Source organism: Leptidea sinapis, chromosome 13 (assembly GCF_905404315.1).
Source record: "Leptidea sinapis chromosome 13, ilLepSina1.1, whole genome shotgun sequence".
NCBI classification, from domain to species: domain Eukaryota; kingdom Metazoa; phylum Arthropoda; class Insecta; order Lepidoptera; family Pieridae; genus Leptidea; species Leptidea sinapis.
The window spans coordinates 8,515,017-8,532,807 of record NC_066277.1 but is presented as its reverse complement, the minus strand read 5'-3'; the positions used below and the strand labels follow the sequence as shown (position 1 = coordinate 8,532,807).

At 34.6% G+C, this 17,791-nt stretch overlaps 2 protein-coding genes across 2 annotated transcripts in view; both read left to right on the top strand.

The window, feature by feature from the left end:
• Positions 1-4,320: 4,320 nt before the first annotated feature.
• On the top strand, positions 4,321-5,786 carry LOC126967489 (odorant receptor 10a-like). The gene is made up of 2 exons (XM_050811977.1): positions 4,321-4,570; positions 5,143-5,786. The coding sequence occupies exons 1-2, from the start codon at positions 4,321-4,323 to the stop codon at positions 5,784-5,786; spliced, it is 894 nt and encodes a 297-aa protein (XP_050667934.1).
• Positions 5,787-12,536: 6,750 nt separating this feature from the next.
• LOC126967542 (uncharacterized) overlaps positions 12,537-17,791 on the top strand; it is a 30,140-nt gene continuing 24,885 nt past the window's right edge. The window contains exons 1-2 of the mRNA XM_050812063.1: positions 12,537-12,852; positions 13,285-13,632. Coding sequence (XP_050668020.1) covers positions 12,732-12,852; positions 13,285-13,632 — 469 coding nt within the window. The 5' untranslated portion in view covers positions 12,537-12,731. The remainder of the gene's footprint in view (positions 12,853-13,284; positions 13,633-17,791) is intronic.

Here is a 17,791-nt window from a genome sequence, read left to right as displayed (position 1 = left end):
ACATACTTATTTTAATTTCCATACAAAAATTTATAGACGATGTGGGTTTCGAATCCAAGCCTTTCGGTACTCCCCAGCGGTGACCACTAAGCCAATCGCCATTTTTTTGTTCACCTCTCGAGTTGCGCTGCCAACTACAAGATTTACAATTTGAACCACCAGTTAAGAACCCGTTAATTAATTTATTTATTTGGAGTCGGTGATTGGTCTAGTTCTAATGAGTCCTAGTACCGCGTCCAGACAAAATCTGCAAGTTTTGAGAACAGATACCGAGATAAATGTTGTTTATTTAATCCCAGAAGTCTCGGAAATCTAAAATAGGATTTTTTATACGCTTAGAGAGACTGTGACACCTGAGAACACGTCAAATAAATAGCGGTGAACAGTTAACCAACCTAAAAAAAATTCAGCAACGTACGCACACTAAAACAAATTAACTGACGTATCGCGAGTGTAAGTCGTAGATTGTCCTGCACACTAAATTAATAAACCTAGCCTGTTGTCATGTGTTGCCTAACAGCAAGACGCTCTATCTAAACGTATAAATTATCCAAGTTTCAATAAGTGCTCCAAAAATCCTACTTCAATTAAAAATATTTCAAAAATGAAGTATAAGATCAATTTTTTCCAAATACGCAATACAAAAGTAATTTAATTGGTGCCGCGTATACGTCCTGGCACGAGTCTTGAGCATTGAGCGAAATTATCGTAAAGTCGTATTGATTGTTCTTTTAATATTATATAAACGCTAATTGCACGCTGGTTGCAAATAACGTATATCAACCGCCAAATATCCGCCGATAAGACTCTATGTTCGATTTCTGCGTGGTAAAGACTACTATAACATTAATGACTTTTTTTATTCCAAACTCAGATTGGGAATGGAGCAACCCGCCTTAACCATATTTTAAACTTGCTTACATATTTTAAACGCTGAGTTTCTTGCGGCCGTTCTACTCAGGTCTGGATACATTTTCGAATGGGTGTTAGTTTTTAACTTTCAAAGTGATATCATATTCTAGTTTGAAAAAAAATATTTGAATTTGAATTTAATGACAGTAACAATTAACATTGTAATTATTATGACGGGTATTAACGGTATATTATATTTTATTATTTTTATATTTGACCAAAATGAATTAGAGTGCCACGTGGACAGATTGATGTGCTATTACTGTCAAGTGTCAATGTGTCAAGAGTTCCTCGCCGCCTCCGCAGTCCCGCCGCGACCACGATCCATGCAATTGGACCGAAACATCGGCATCAAATTAATACAATTTAAATCATGGGTATCCGTCATAATAATTACAATTTTAAGGTTCCACGATGATACTGTAGCATTGGGAGGCTCCTTTGCACAGGATGCCGCTAGATTATGGGTGCGCCTATTTTTGCCGTGAAGCAGTAATGTGTAACCATTACTGTGTTTTACTGGGCAAATGAGACTTTACATCTTATATCTCAAGGTGACGAGCGCAATTGTAGTGCCGTTCAGAATTTTTGGGCTTTTCAAGTATCCGGAGCGGCACTGCATTGCAATGGGCAGGGCTTATCGCTTACCATCAGCTGAACATCCTGCTCGTCTCATCCCGTATTTTCATAAAAAAATAAGTTTAAAAATAAAAATATATAGTAACAATTAATATGCTAAAAAATGTTTTATTCCAGCACCATTTTGGATAATCCATCTTTCTCTATTATTTTACGTATATGGTGTCGGCAACTTCGTGTACCAGATAGAGTTCGCTCAAGGTGCTGGAGATTTTATAAAGAGTTATGTGAACGTGTCCATCCTGATCTTAACACTCAACAATAGCTATTGGTTTATAAATAAAAGGTGACTTTTATCTAATGAACAAAATATCGCTTTTTATCTTTATCTGCTTAATGTATATAAATCCAATGTTTGTTTCCATTGAACTCCTAGAATAATGAACGGTATTTAGGTGGATTACTTCATGGAGAGATAGGATAGTTTTTATTTCGATTTGTGACTCATAATTCTTTTTATTTCCAATATTTGTTTTGTATAAACATATTTTCTATGAGAGAATTGATTAACGCACGGTTTGACAGTTCTGCTGTGAAACAATTTCATTATAACAACAGGGAGCATATTTTACGAAATAATTCTTGATGTTATGAAATATTATTGACAAGTTCATAAAAAACATTATTTTATTTATTATATACAGGACAACGTCTGTCGGGTCAGCTAGTCTTAATATATATTTCTTGTGTGCGTGTGTGTATATGTCACTGAACTCCTCCTAGATGGATGGACCGATTTTGATGAAACTTTCTGTGTGTCTTCAGGTGGATTCGAGGATGGTTTAGATTCACAATCGAACTACCTCCTAAACGGCTGGACCGATTTTGATGATTTTTTTGTGTGTTCCAGTGAATTTGAGATTGGTGTGTGTGTCTTCAGGTGGATTCGAGAATGGTTAAGATTCACAATTAAACTACCTCCTAAACGGCTGGACCGATTTTGATGATTTTTTTGTGTGTTCCAGTGAATTTGAGATTGGTTTAGATTCTCAATTCCGTCCATATTATATAATTCTCCTGCTCATGTGTATGTTAGTGAACTCCTACTAACGGCTGGACCGATTCTTCAAATTTAAGACGTGTGTACAGGACAACGTCTGTCGGGTCCACTAGTAATATATAAAAATCTCGTGTCAGGTTGTTTGTCTCTTGTATCTTGTATATGGAAGATAGGAGATGCTCAGGAGATCATTGCAGAATCATTGGAGAAGCTATGAGCTAAGCTATAATAAAATCAGTTGAGTACATCTGATTTTATTCAAATATTGCACACTGTGTGCAGTTTGTCTAATCTGAGAGATAGGATTAGGTTTTTATTTCGATTCGTGACCCTTGTATGAGATACAAAGAGGATATAAATACTACGTAATAAGAGGCGGGAAGTTAAAATTAAAATTTAGTTTAGCATGAAACAACATGAGTTAACATGAGTTTGAAATAGTTGTAATTACAGTATGGCGATTGGCGGCGAAGTATAATCCGGCTAAGTTTGAAATCGAACAGTTGCGTAAAACTTAGTGCATTTCGGCTATCTCCGTTTTTTACAAGATTATAACCATCTTCTGTCTATCTATCAATGACTGCATGTTTCATACAATCGGGTGAATCGCTTTTTTCCTAGAGAGTTTCGCTAGGCTGCGTATATCCTAAATATAGTAATTAAGAAAAAAAAATGTTTGTTTTATTCATGCAGGAAAAGTAGTATCTTGGCGCTCGCTGTTGCGGTTGAAAAAGAGCCGTTTGCCAATTATAAAATTACGCGTGTAACAAATGAAACTGTTGTTTTGTGTGCGAAAAGTTTACTTGTCGCACGCAAATTTAGCTAAAATAATAACAACTCAACAACTCAAGATAATAACCTTTCAACTTCGCTTTCGCTTACGAGTTGCAAAATATACTATTTTGATTGGAAATTCTGTACATAATATGCATTTTTTTAGGTGAAACAACGCGCCTGTCACCAGCTAATATAATATAGATCACTCACACAACAATCGAAAAGTATTCTGCGTGGTGCGAAATAAAACAATAAGAAAAAAGAGACCAGCTAGTGTTTTCTCTGTTACTCATTGTAAAAAATCGTCTAAAATTTTATACTAGAACATTTTCCACTATAGTGTAATAACACCTGTCTATATCTAGATTTACTAGCTTTTATCCGCGACTTCGTCCGCGTAGAATAGTTACGTTGAACAATTTATTTTTATCTTTTAGTATACTTTTCAAATAAAACACATACAAACTGCTCTTTCCGCTGCTGGCAGGACTCTTCATATTATACAGCGCAGATCCCTTGTCATTGTAGACATTATCTTTAATAGTATTTCCCTGTGAACTTTAAGCTCCTATTTCGTCCCCATGTAGGTCAAAGTTTATAAATGTTTATTAATTATGTGTTATCAAGTGCCTAAATACAAATTTTCATGGTTTTACCTTCGATAAAGACGTATTGCTGTACAAGCTGATATCCCCTATATCAACACTTCCATTATGTTTTTTGAAATAGCCTATGTCCTTTTTCAAGCTCTAGCCTATCTCTGTATTAAATTTTATCAAAATCGGTTCGGTGGTTTAGGCGTGAAAGCGTAACAAACAAACTTACATTCACATTTATAATATTAGTAGGGATTTAGAATCCTGAGTGAAGCGAGGGATTCGAGTAGGGTTTTAACAGATGAAAAAAATTAAAAGTACGGAGAAAAGGCCTGATTTCTTTTGAAAAATCTTATTGTTGCAAGATACAGAAGCACGTTTTATGTTCTCATATAAATGTTGAAATTTTTTAGCCTTATTGTTCTTTTTAGGCCGCTGCTAAAAACAGTATTGCGTCAAGTAACAGAAAACGATAAATTAAGCCAGGAGACACAGAGTTTGCACGAGAAGTACAAGAATTTGCTCTCTGTCGTTAAGATTATTGTGTTTATTTTCTACGGATCTAATCTTTTTAACGCGGCTTTTATTTATCTGCCACATCGGGTTGATGTTTCAAATGATTATTACGCTATGTCACCTTGTGTTGGTAAGCAATAATATACATTAAATACACATTTTTATTCGAGATGTAAATTTGCAAAAATGTTACTGATCTCTGTCTTTATCTCTCTCGTTATCTCTGTCTCTACCAATATCTCCATTGCTATCTCTATATTCATCTCTATCTTTATCTCTATCTTTATTATCTGATTGAATATTTTGATTGAAAATGAAAGGCCAATTACAATTGCAAGTATATTTTGAAAAGCTGTTAGACTTCAAATAGAATGTGACTTCACTCTCTGCGTGGAATTGTGTTATTTGTAAAACTAATATTTGCAATTTAGAATCATTTCTGTTTTCTTTTCGTTGCTGTCATATTAAGAAGTTAAGAGAAAGTGCATTTCACCTACTCGGGAAGTATTGAAGTTCTCGGTTTCACCCCGTACACTCTTCTTGTTAGAAGAGATCAAGAAATAGCTAATACGTAATGTACTCTTATTGTCAGCAGAGATAATAAATAGCCAATAAGCTTAGTTCAAGAAAGCCACAAAGTCGTTGACCGATTCAACTGTAAGCAAAGTGAAAGTAAAATAAAACTTTTTCTTATGTTCGTAGGTTTGGAACCGCTGACGTCATCGCCCAATCGAGAAGTATGTCTCGCCATACAATGCCTGCAAGAGTTTACGATCATGATGGTTGTGTTGAACTATCAAGCGCTTCTACTCTTTCTTATAGCCCACACCGCTGTAATGTACGAAATGCTGTCCGAAGAAATGTTTCTACTGGACGAACTCGACCATGACCGAAATAACAATGACACTATAAGAGAAAAGTTGTGCAGTCTAATTAAACGCCACTCTATAACACTAGATATTGTAAGAAATCTAAAGCTTCTATACAGCGTGCCTCTTGGAGTTAATTTCGGATCAAATGCCGTTTGTATAAGTTTATTCTTTTACCTGCCACTTCAAGAATGGAATAGTTTCATACCTATTTTAATCTATTGTTTCCTCGTTTTCTTTCTGTATTGTTATTTGTGTCAAAAGATGATAAATTCTTCGGAGAAATTTGAAAGGGCTGTGTATTGTTGCGGCTGGGAGAGTTTTGATGTTAAAGAGAAGAAAATTGTTTACATTGTTCTTTTGATGGCACAGAAACCGATACACATTTTAGCAGCTGATATTATACCGGTCAATATATACACGTTCGCTACAACGCTTCAGGCAATGTTCAAATTTGTAACTGTAGTGAAATTCTAAAAGGGGTACTTTGTACAATTTAAAATACATTTTCTTATTAAACACATAAGATAAAACTAAGCAATAGGACGCGAAAAACCAGAAAAATTACTAGGAAAGCGATTTCTGTTGCGATTATAAACATTAAAGTGCATTTTGGCTTCATCGTGTAGCACCACAATCGATATTTAAAGAACAATTTGTGATGATATATGAAAATTTAAGATAGTGTCCTGATTAATTTTTTTTGCTGTCTTCAAGTTTTATTTAGCAAATTTGATGAATTGTCTGAAATAGTGGGGCTTCAATACCATTAATAGAAATAAGGTGTATATAGGTTTGATAAAAAAACTTAATTCAACCTAATCATAGTTTCATTAGAGAGATTTAATTGCCATAGTATATTTATATAAGCTTGTTCTCAAATAGATTTTTAGAGAATCAGATAATTTAAAAAAAACTGTAAAGTGCACTCTTCTACTTTTTATAGCATTTTTAAGCTATGATTTAGTTTATTTATCTTTCGGTTTTTCCTGGTTGGGATACCAATATTGTTTTGTCGTCGGTTAAAGATGAGTGTGCATATTTTAAATAAAATAAAAAATTAATAATAAATGTTATGAATATATATATGTTGTTATTTTTGTAATTACTTATTTTGGCGTGAATCATTATATGCAATATGGATTTTGATAAATACAACATAAGCTTCATAAAATACATAATTGAAGGTTAAGTGATCACTTCTTCATAATAAAGTTAATTTATAATTAATAAAGTTAATAATTTCTTCATAACCAAATATCAAACGATGCCTTTATACAAATAAAATTTGAAAATTTTATGAACGATGCGGGACTCGAACCCACGACCTCTCGCGTTCCGTACAAGTTCTCCCCCAACTGAGCTAACTGTTCGAGTGACGTATCGTCATAAAATTTTGTATGCTTTGTTCAAATCTCAGATTGTGGCTACATCTACAGGATCTACTTTACAGTTGATAACTTGCTCAACCTCAATATTTGCATATTAGGAAATTGACTTGAGATGTCGCTCTTGCCAATCATAACAATTTCTTATGTTTTTAAAGTGATAGCCCTCACTTCTGGGATTAATACACAAATAAAATTTGAAAACAAAATTTTTTGAACGATGCGGGTCTCGAACCCACAACCTCTCGCGTTCCATGCGAGTGCTCTCCCAACTGAGCTAACTGCCTTCATAGTAATTGAACTAATCAATAAAAATTAAGTAAGTAGTAATTAGTAATCCTACCTTCACCTTGAATGAGTAAGTAATAGTGTTCTTAGGACTGAAAGTTAAAGAACAAGGGCTCGGTTTCTCAGCTAAAAATAATATCGACAAAAAATACAAACAAACAAAACACGTAGAATGCTGAAAATGTTGACAACAATTAATACTTTTTATTCTTCTTATGTAATGATAATGTTCAAAACAGCTTAAGTTTTTATGTACCTGTTTATTGCTAACCGGTTCGTACTTTTTGCTCATAATATTCATATTGTACTTCGTTAAGTTCTGGTGTGTCTATGGTATTATTATTCTATGTTAGCATTAAACAGATAGGGTTATGGATAATTTGCAGGCAGGTTGCATAACTCTTCCATTGCTGATGCAACGCCTTTCAACTTTTATTTAATTACACGAGACTAAAGATAAATTTGTTTATTGCATCAAGCATAAAATGGTTGTAATTAATAAATATATGCGAATAAACGCAAATTGATTGATAATCGAATATGAAATGGAAAAAATGTGGAAATAAGAAACGTGCCAGCGCAATAGCTGACAGGGCGCATCCGGTGATAGGGCGCGCCCGCTGACAGGGCGCAACCGCTGACAGAGCGCATAGGCTGTCATGTACCAACCGTTGACAGGGTGCAACCACTGACAGAACCCAACCACTGACAGGGTAAGCCTGCTGATAGAGTGCATAGGCTGACAGGGCGCAACCGCTGACTAGGCACAACGCACTGTATTTATTCGATTCGCACTGTTACATTTGTGGTAAATTGGCCTTCAGTAATTAAAATTATTTCACACAAATAATAAAAATTCTTCTCAAATAGCAAAAAATAAGGTTGCTTTCGGCTGTATACGTATGTTGCATCTGTCTGTACATCAGATAGTTTTTCTTAAGTTTTTTTAGCCGTTTCCACCGTCAGATTGATAATTTTTACCGAAGGTTTATTTACAAAATAAAAGCTAATAAAATTTTATGTAAGTAGAAAAATAAAAAATTATTTATTTCCAAGTCAGCAAGACAAACTTTTTTATTGATTAGTTCAATTACTATTTTATTACTATTATTTGCCCTGTGCTTCCTTGGGGCGTAAAAAGAATAGGGTAGTCCCAGGCCCAAGGGTGTCGTAAGAGGCGACTACGGGCTTATTGAAAGTGGGAGAGTCACGCTACCATCTTTTGACGTCAGCACAATCGGGCCAGACTCGTCCGGGTTACTTACCACACTCGCACAGAATACCGGCGTGAAGTAGTGCCGCTATGTTTCGCATAGGTTAGTGTCGAGGAGGAGGCCATTCCCCCCCCGATCTTTCCCCCCAAAAAAATATGAGAGCGGTGTGCGGTGTTTCCGGGACGATACGACATGGGTACCTTCAAAAAAAGCGCGTACACCTTCCTTAAAGGCCGGCAACGCTCTTGTGATTCCTCTGGTGTTGCAAGAGAATGTGGGCGGCGGTGATCACTTAACACCAGGTGACCCGTACGCTCGTTTGTCCTCCTATTCCATAAAAAAAAAACAGAAATGATATAGAAACTGTAGTTCTTTGAAAATCCAAAAAAAATGTGCGATTATATGTCTATCTGTTATGGTTACAATTTCAGCTGCAAATATTGCTTAAAAGAAATTCTATAATCAATGGCTTCTTTTTCAATTACACCCTTGCAACCGAAATTCTATAGTTAAAGGCTTCTTTTCTTCTTTTTCATCTTTTCTCAATTACCCATGCAAAACTGGGTGTATCTCTAGTCCTGACATATAAATAAAATAAAGTTATGTACTTACGTGTCTTCGAGGTTTCAGTGGCTTCTTTTTCAATTACATCCGTGCGAAACTGGGTGTATCTCTAGTCCTGATATATAAATAAAACAGACAGCTAAAATGTGGAAATAAGGCACACCTCAGCGCAACAGCTGACAAAGCGCAACAGCTGACAGGGCGCAACCGCTGACAAGGCACAACCGCTGACAGGGTGCAACCGCTGACAGGGCGCAACCGCTGACAGGGCGCAACCGCTGAAAGGGCGCAACCGCGGACAGGGCGCAACCGCTGACAGGGCGCAACCGCTGACAAGGCGCAACCGAAATTCTATAGTTAAAGGCTTCTTTTCTTCTTTTTGATCTTTTCTTAATTACCCGTGCAAAACTGGGTGTATCTCTAGTCCTGACATATAAATAAAACAAAGTTATGTACTTACGTGTTTGTGAGGTTAATTATCTCTGTATGATGAGGATGAACACATCCTTATATAACTGATGTAACACGGAACTCGCCTGTACCAATTAACTGTGGCCCATTGAGAAACTAAACGATGGCTGGTCAATGCGTTTACTCATGAACGAGACCTGCTTTTGGTGGCTGATCGAACTGTTCTAGTTAATAATTGTTTGATGCCATTACTAAACGACAGTAATCACGACCATCATGTTCACGAAGGATCCTTACACAAACAATGTATTCAAGCTTCATAGGTAGATACATCCAATATACTATTAATGAAAGTTTATTATTAATACTTATTAAGAAATATTAATTGATATTTAAAACGCTTTTTAACTTTAAACACGATTCATGTAATAAATAATATTGGATGCAGTTTTTTTATATGTATTGTAACTGTTGTAAAATTGTCTTTGATTTGAAAGATTGGCCGTTGAGTTTCTTGTATGTTCTTCTCACGAGCTTTACTTAATATTGTGAGAAGGGCACATAGTTTGAACGATAGTCCTCGTATGGCGACCACTTACTGGAAGACGCAGTGTTGGTAGGCCCCCCCACAACAAGGACCGAGGATCTGGTCAAAATCATTGGAATAGGTTGGATGAGGGCATCGCAGCAATCATAGGAGAGTTTGCGGGAGACCTTATTCAAGCACTGGATGCCTTTAGGCTGATTTGATGATGATGATTTATAAAAAAAGGGATGCAGTTTCAGCTTCTGGAGTCACTGGATTATAATGGATTTTGCACCTAAGCAAATATTAATCTATTTTAAAGAAAAGCTGCTTTAGGTGTGACTTAATACTAACTCAGATTACTGGTCGGATAGTGTGTTGATGCAGTTTCTGATTTAGGATGATGTGCACAGAATAATGAGATCAGGGTTCTTTATACATTCTCCTCTCTCTGAGGGATCAACATTTTGAGCATTTAATTAATTCATTTACAAAAAAATACCCACTTAAGTTTTTGGCCATTCTTTCGATTGGCATCATAAGAGTAGGGGTGTTTTTTTTTATTTAAGTCGGTTCGATTCCCAGACGAGGCAAGTAATTTTTAGAAAATCTTTGAATGCAGAATTACTAACTTTTAAAAATAACATAAAGTCTTCTTTCAGTAAAATAGCCTATCTTCGATATTTAAGGAACTTTCCCTTCATGCCCCATAACTTTGGGACACCCTGTATACCAATTATTTATTACAATTATTATGTGCAACAGGTACTGAACCCTGTCATATTAATTTCTGTGTGACGTCAGACTGCGGACTTCTTCTCCTTAATTTGCACGCATTACTCGATTGGTGATATTTGTAGTGGACTTGGTGTCACAGTGATGTCACTAAGATGACGGCCTGTCCCATTAGCATCGCGCGGGGATTATTCCTTTTGTCCATCATCAACAGGCTCACGTGACGGTTAGTGATTACTTCCCCCCATTTTTTTTTATTTAGTACTTAGAAGATTTATAACGGCCCAGCTGTAAATTGCTCTTAGATTATATTTGTTATCGTTGGTTCGCTGAATCGTCGCTATTTATGTATTAAAGTTTTGTACTACTGGAATTTACTTACTTTATATATCCAAGACGTGGAAAATAAAATAGGGTGAATAGTTTTTTTTTCATGAAAATAAGGGTCGAGACGAGCTGGTCGTTCAGCCGTTGGTAATTGATATGCCGCTTAGGATTCTTGGAATATCTTTTTTGAGCGGCACTACAACTGCGCTCGTCACCTTGAGACATAAGATGTTAAGTCTCATTTGCACAGTAATTTCACTAGCTACGGCCCCCTTCAGACCGAAACACAGTAATGTTTTCACATTACTGCTTCACGGCAGAAATAGGCGCCGTTGTGGTACCCATTATCTAGCCGGCTATCCAAGACGTGGAAAATACAACCTGAGTCAATAGTGATAATAATCTAAAATGCTATCGCTTATTTTTTGTTTTCACTCTTGTGCAACTTGCAACAACTTGCAACAAAAATAAAAACAAAATTAATGGCACAAAATCTTAACTGCAATTAACGGCCGTTTTCAATAACCTTAGTTTAACTTACTAGAGGTAGAGAAATTTATCCTTTTACGCTTACTTACATTTCAATAACCTGTCGACAGATAGCATTGGACTATAACTAATAATATAACTATATTGTGATTAAACGGTGATAGCAATATATCCGTAACAAGAGATACGTTATCAAAAACGGCCGTAAGTCAAAGAGTAGAATAATAGAAGCCACCATTTTTGATGATTTTTTTAATATTTATATACGACGCTCCCAGCGGGGATCGAACCCGTATACCGTTGCTTGGCAGACATTATCATACCATAATAATGAAAATAACAAATTTATTTATTTAGAAACAAATACTTAATATTTAAACTTTAAATAGAGATAAGGACATAAGGATGTCTTCTTAAATAGTTTCACTGTGTAACATTAATATTAAATTTACACTTAAACTATACCTAATGCAAGCAGATGTTGAACTGGCTAGATTTGTATATTTCAGCTACTTCCATAGTGTCATATCTTACGGAATTATATTGTGGGGTAGGGCTGCAGATTTTGAAAACATATTTGTGCTGCAGAAAAGAGCAATTCGAGCAGTCTATAAAATGCGTTCAAGGGATTCATTGAGAGAAAAGTTTAGTGAAATAAATATTATGACAGTACACTGCCAGTACATATACGAGAACCTCCTCCACGCTCATAAAAATATTAGCCAATTTAAAAAGAATAGTTGATGTACACAGTGTCAATACTCGAAACAAACATAAACTCGCAATTCCATCTACTAGGCTCCGTAAAATTGTTAAATCTTTTAAAATGGATTATGTTATATATTATAATAAACTCCCAAATGAAATTAAAATATACCTATTAAAAAATTTAATAATGTGTCGTCAAAAATAAATTAACATCTAAGGCCTATTATAATGTGAAAGATTATTTGAATTATAAAGATTGTTGAAATTAATGTTCTAAATTTTGTAAATGAATATTGTTATACTCATTTGAATGCTATTGTAACTTTTGTACTTCATCCTGACTTGCACTTAATAACTTATAAAGTTTTACAGTGAAAAAATAAATTTACAATTGAATAAAATGAATAAGACCAAAACCAATTAACTTGTATATCAATCATATATTAAAATAACATTAAACTTTCAAGCATATTTCTCTCACAAATGGAAACATTTACGAACTTATCTTTGTTTTTTACTCAAACACAATATATTTTGCGCATATAGCATTCGTTATACACAGTTATGTCGAGTTCGTTAAGGCGAACTGACATTCTAAATACGCTCTCGACTTCAGTCGCTTGTACAACTAATAGTGCTAAGTTAGTACGGCCCTGAATAGGGAAGGAAGCCACACGCTTCTAAGTCAAAGCAAAAAATAAACATTCCGTAAAACAAATCGATAAAACATAAACAAATGAAGAAAAATTGTTAGTGAAGTGATAATAAAAAAATGAAGTTACTAATTTTCTTTTACCTTGTTATCGCTAATATTAGCAATAACGGAAAAGCGTCCCTGGAAAGTTTTTCCCCAAATGATAACGTGTTGTTCACTGATACTACAAAAAGCTCTGGTAAGTTATAAAAATATAAATAGAAATATCTTTATTAGCAATAATTTAACGCCACATCTTTAAATTACATCTTAGAATACTAAATCACATTAGAGAAAAAAATATATATATACCTTATTAAAGAGAGATAAATATTACATTATATATACTTTTATGTTAGTCTTGTTTTAAATTATTATCTACTTCTTGAAAAACTTCTAGAAATATATTCTATTATTTCTAGTATAATATTATAGTAACCATAATTATTGTTATATATGCATTATAAGTAATATTTTGATACGTTTTATTATTTTGACCAAGGTCTTGCTGTTTATTCAGTCCAATTCAATGCGTTTTAATTTTGGCGAGTCATGTTTCTAATACGCGGCGCTATGTGAAATCGAATAAAATATGTACTTGTTCGGATGTTGCAAAACTTTGCTTTTGCAGACAAATCATGCCACCGACCTTGCAAGTTCAACGTAAAACCGAGGCAATGCTACTTCAGTTTCGATGTTGGACCGGTGATCGATGACGAAAGACCAGCTCTGGCAATCAACGGTCTTACTCCAGGACCGTCACTGCACGTCTGTCTCCACGATATAATAATCGTTCAAGTGAGGAATAGAATACCGGATCAAGATTTGTCCATCCATTGGAACGGGTTGGAACAACGGGGTACTCCCTATATGGATGGAGTGCCCATGATAACTCAGTGCTCGATAGCCTATGGGTCTACTTACAAATATTCTTTTAGAGCGTCAGAGCCTGCAACGTTCTTTTATCACGCGGATTCAGGTGAGACTCTGTTTTAATCTATACTGGTATTATAAATAGGTTGTAAGGATGTAGGGGGTAATCTCTGGATATTTTTTTTAATTAATTGTTCACAATATGAAAGTATTAACAGATATAACACATATAAAGTTACCCACAAGAACCCATGTAAGGTTTATCGGGACGAGACGAGACGAAACGCTCTTAATTACTTATCAGTGGGAGGCTCCTTTGCACAGTAGTTTGTAGAAGAAAACTAAATCTTAATTATTACTATGGTAATAAAGACTTCAATTTAAAATATTAATAAAAATAAAGTATTGAAAGACTCCAGCGTATAGCCTAGTAGTCGAAGGTTAATATTTTATGGGTTGCATTTGCTTTTTTATAATAAAAAATAATATGTTTTGTTTACAGTTAACTTATGTGTTGGAAATAATATAATGTTTTTCTAATAAACATTTCTATCTTATGGCTTTGCGAATTAAATGTGACTCATATAACTGAGATGGGAGGCTCCTTTGCACAGGATGCCGGCTAGATTATGGGTAGCACAATGGCGCCTATTTCTGCCGTGAAGCAGTAATGTGTAAGCATTACTGTGTTTCGGTCTGAAGGGCGCCGTAGCTAGTGAAATTACTGGGCAAATGAGACTTAACATCTTACATCTCAAGGTGACGAGCGCAATTGTAGTGCCGCTCAGAATTTTTGGGTTTTCAAGAATCCTAAACGGCACTATATTGTAATGGGCAGGGCGAATCAATTACCATCAGCTGAACGTCCTAATCGTCTCGTCCCTTATTTTCATTAAAAAACTACTTACACATTATATTAATTTCGTATGTTATTATATTAACATGCCGAGAATACACATAATTGCATTAAAAGTAGTTTTTTAAAATATTCTTTGCAATCTACTGAACTGATTTTGAAAATTCTGTTACCAAAATAAAGCCACATTGCTTATTAAAGTTACAGGCTATATATATTATTTTTCATTAGGAAAATAAGTGACAACTATAATCTCAGCGAATTAGCTTTATTTATTTATTTTTCTTTTTTTTTGAGGGATGTATATTTCACATCTTCAATTTTATTTCTTTCATTATTTTAATTTTATCCTATTTTTAAATTGAACTCTATAACCAACGAATTAATTAATTCTCTTGTTCCCTCACAAGATGCTTCGTAAAGCTAATTCCATGTATTTTTGATTAAACAATATATCGGACAAACCGAATATTATTTTCCCCACTACCGATATTGCTAAGATTACTATGAGATAAAGAGAAAAATAAATTAAAATTTTAATTTAGATCAATTTTCCAAAAGTTATTTAACTAACTAAATTTAGTACAATAAATAAACCCATTTATTAATTTTGTAGAAGAAAATTAAATCTAAATTATTACTACGGTTATAAAGACTTCAAAAATAAAATATTGAAAGACATGACTCCAGCGTATAGCCTAGACGAAGGTTAATATTTTATGGGTTGCATTTGCTTTTTTATAATATAAAATAATTTGTTTTGTTTATAATTAACTCATGTATTGGAAATAATATAATGTTTTTCTCATAAATATTTCTATCTTATAGCTTTGCGAATTAAATGTGACTCATATAACTGAGATAGGAGGCTCCTTTGCACAGGATGCCGGCTAGATTATAGGTACCACAACGGCGCATTTTTTTTATGCCGTGACGCAGTAATGTGTAAGCATTACTGTGTTTCGGTTTGAAGAGCGCAAATGAGACCTAACATCTTAATATGTCTCAAGGTTACGAGCGCAACTGTAGGGCCGCTCAGAATTTATGGGGTTTTCTACAATACTGAGGAGCACTGCATTGTAATGGGCAGGGCGTAACCATCTGCTTAACGTCCTGCTCGTCTCATACCTCATTGTCATAAAAAATGTAATAAAAAACATCTGGAGTTTTTATATAAATATGAGTTATTTTTTAATGAGAAAAAGCGAGAAGACGTGCCACACTTTCATCTGTTAGTAAGTGATATATCCAGACTATTACAATGCAGTGCTCGTTACTTCATTAGTTAGTAGGTTACTTCCATTTTACTATGGAAGAAGAGGCCAGACGAGTTACATTGAATAAATAAATTATTCGTTAAGTCCTGGAAAAGAGGAATAACAGGAGCGTTGCTCTCCCTTAGTAAGTTCCTTGTTATTTATCACGTAATAATGAAATACATATTTCGCTTTCTTCCCATTTTTATTATCAGACTTCCTTATTGAAAAGAAGGAAAAATATTACTCGTATTAAACATGACCGTACCTGCTGTTAAGTGATCACCGCCGCCGAAATTCTCCTGCAACTCCAAGAGGAGCGTTGCTGGCCTTTTAGAAAAGTATATTTGAAGGTGTCAAAGTCGTATTGTCCTGGAGAGACCGTATAAGGAAGCGCATTTCATAGTTAAGTTGTAAGTGGAAAAAAATCCATAAAACAAGCACTTATCACCGCCAGACATCTATATGGTGGGGATGATATTCAAATTTGTGGCGTGTCGTGCAAAGTGGCATTGTATTGTCGTTTGCAAGTAAAAGCATTTATGACTATTAGATCAATTTTCTTTAGTGTTAATTCCGCCAATATTTGTTTTTAAAATAATTCGACACGTGTTTCGCCTCTACACGAGGCATCCTCAGGACGTGTTGTCTCGCCAAAATCTGCCACGAGACTAAAGAAAACTTAAATCATTTGTATAATTATGGATTTCCGCAAAATATCGCCTAATTCAATAAATTTTATCAATTTACTAATTTATTTATTTAGAATTATATGTATTAAGAACGTTATTTAAATTTTAAATATAGTTTTAACACCGGTCTAACTAATAGTAATTATTCATGAGAATCATTTGTAAATTTATGCATAATGTATTAACTGGTTACGAATGGGATTATTTTGTAATCCAATATCGCCCACTTTCAAGGTTAAAATCATTGAACAGAAATCTTATATTATATCTAAATGACATATTATTATCAATTGATTAAATATCTATTTATAAATAAAATATATGATTTTCATTTTCTAACGAATAAGCGAGTTTTTGCTTCAATTTTTTTAACAAATCAAAACCATCATAAAAATTTAGTTTTTTTTTAACGATGGTAGTAAACCTTCGCAATATTATAAATATTGATTTAAATTATCAAGAAATAAATACAGTAAGGTAAATTAAATTGTAATTTATCGATAAACTAGCTACGGTCTGCGATGTCGTAGACGCAATAAGCAGAAAAAATACTATATGATCTACATCTAACATCTAACTTCTTAATAAACCTTAGATCAACATAACTTTTTCTACGTGCACCAATTTTAAAGGCAATCGTGAAAGTTTCATCAGTATCCTGTTAAAGCAAACTTTGATACACAAATAAAATTTGAAAATAAAATATATGAACGATGCGGCACTCGAACACACGACATTCCGTGCGAGTGCTCTCCCAACTGAGCTAACCGTTCGAGTGACGTATCGTCATAAAATCTTGTATGCTTTGTTCAAATCTCAGGCTGTGGCTTCATCTACACTCTACAGGATCTACTTTATAACTTGCGTTGATAACTTGCTCAACCCCAATATTTGCATATTAGGAAATTGACTTGAGATGTCGCTCTTGCTAATCTAACCGATTTGCTATGTTTTTAAAGTGGTTACCCTCATTTCTGGGATTAATACACAAATAAAATTTGAAAACAAAATTTTATGAACGATGCGGAACTCGAACCCACGACCTCTCGCGTTCCGTGCGAGTGCTCTCCCAACTGAGCAAACCGTTCGAGTGACGTATCGTCATAAAATCTTGTATGCTCTGTTCAACTCTCAGGTTGTGGCTGTGTTGTGAATTTATCCCAGAAGTGAGGGTTATCACTTTAAAAACATAACAAATTAACCTTTAATACATCATGTTCACAAGAGTGTTACAAGCTCTGAAGCAACACTCAGGGGTTTAACCCATTCCAATACCCTAATCCAAGCCTTCGATAAGAAGGCTGCGCATGAGTCACTAGGGCTAAGTAGGGAAAACGCATTCTTACTATGATACTTAAGGCGAAGAGTAAGCAGAAAACACGCAAACATGGTGTTTTTAGACAAGTTTTGTGTTGAAAGTATAGCATTTCGAGCTATGAACACTACTTAATCCTGTTACAC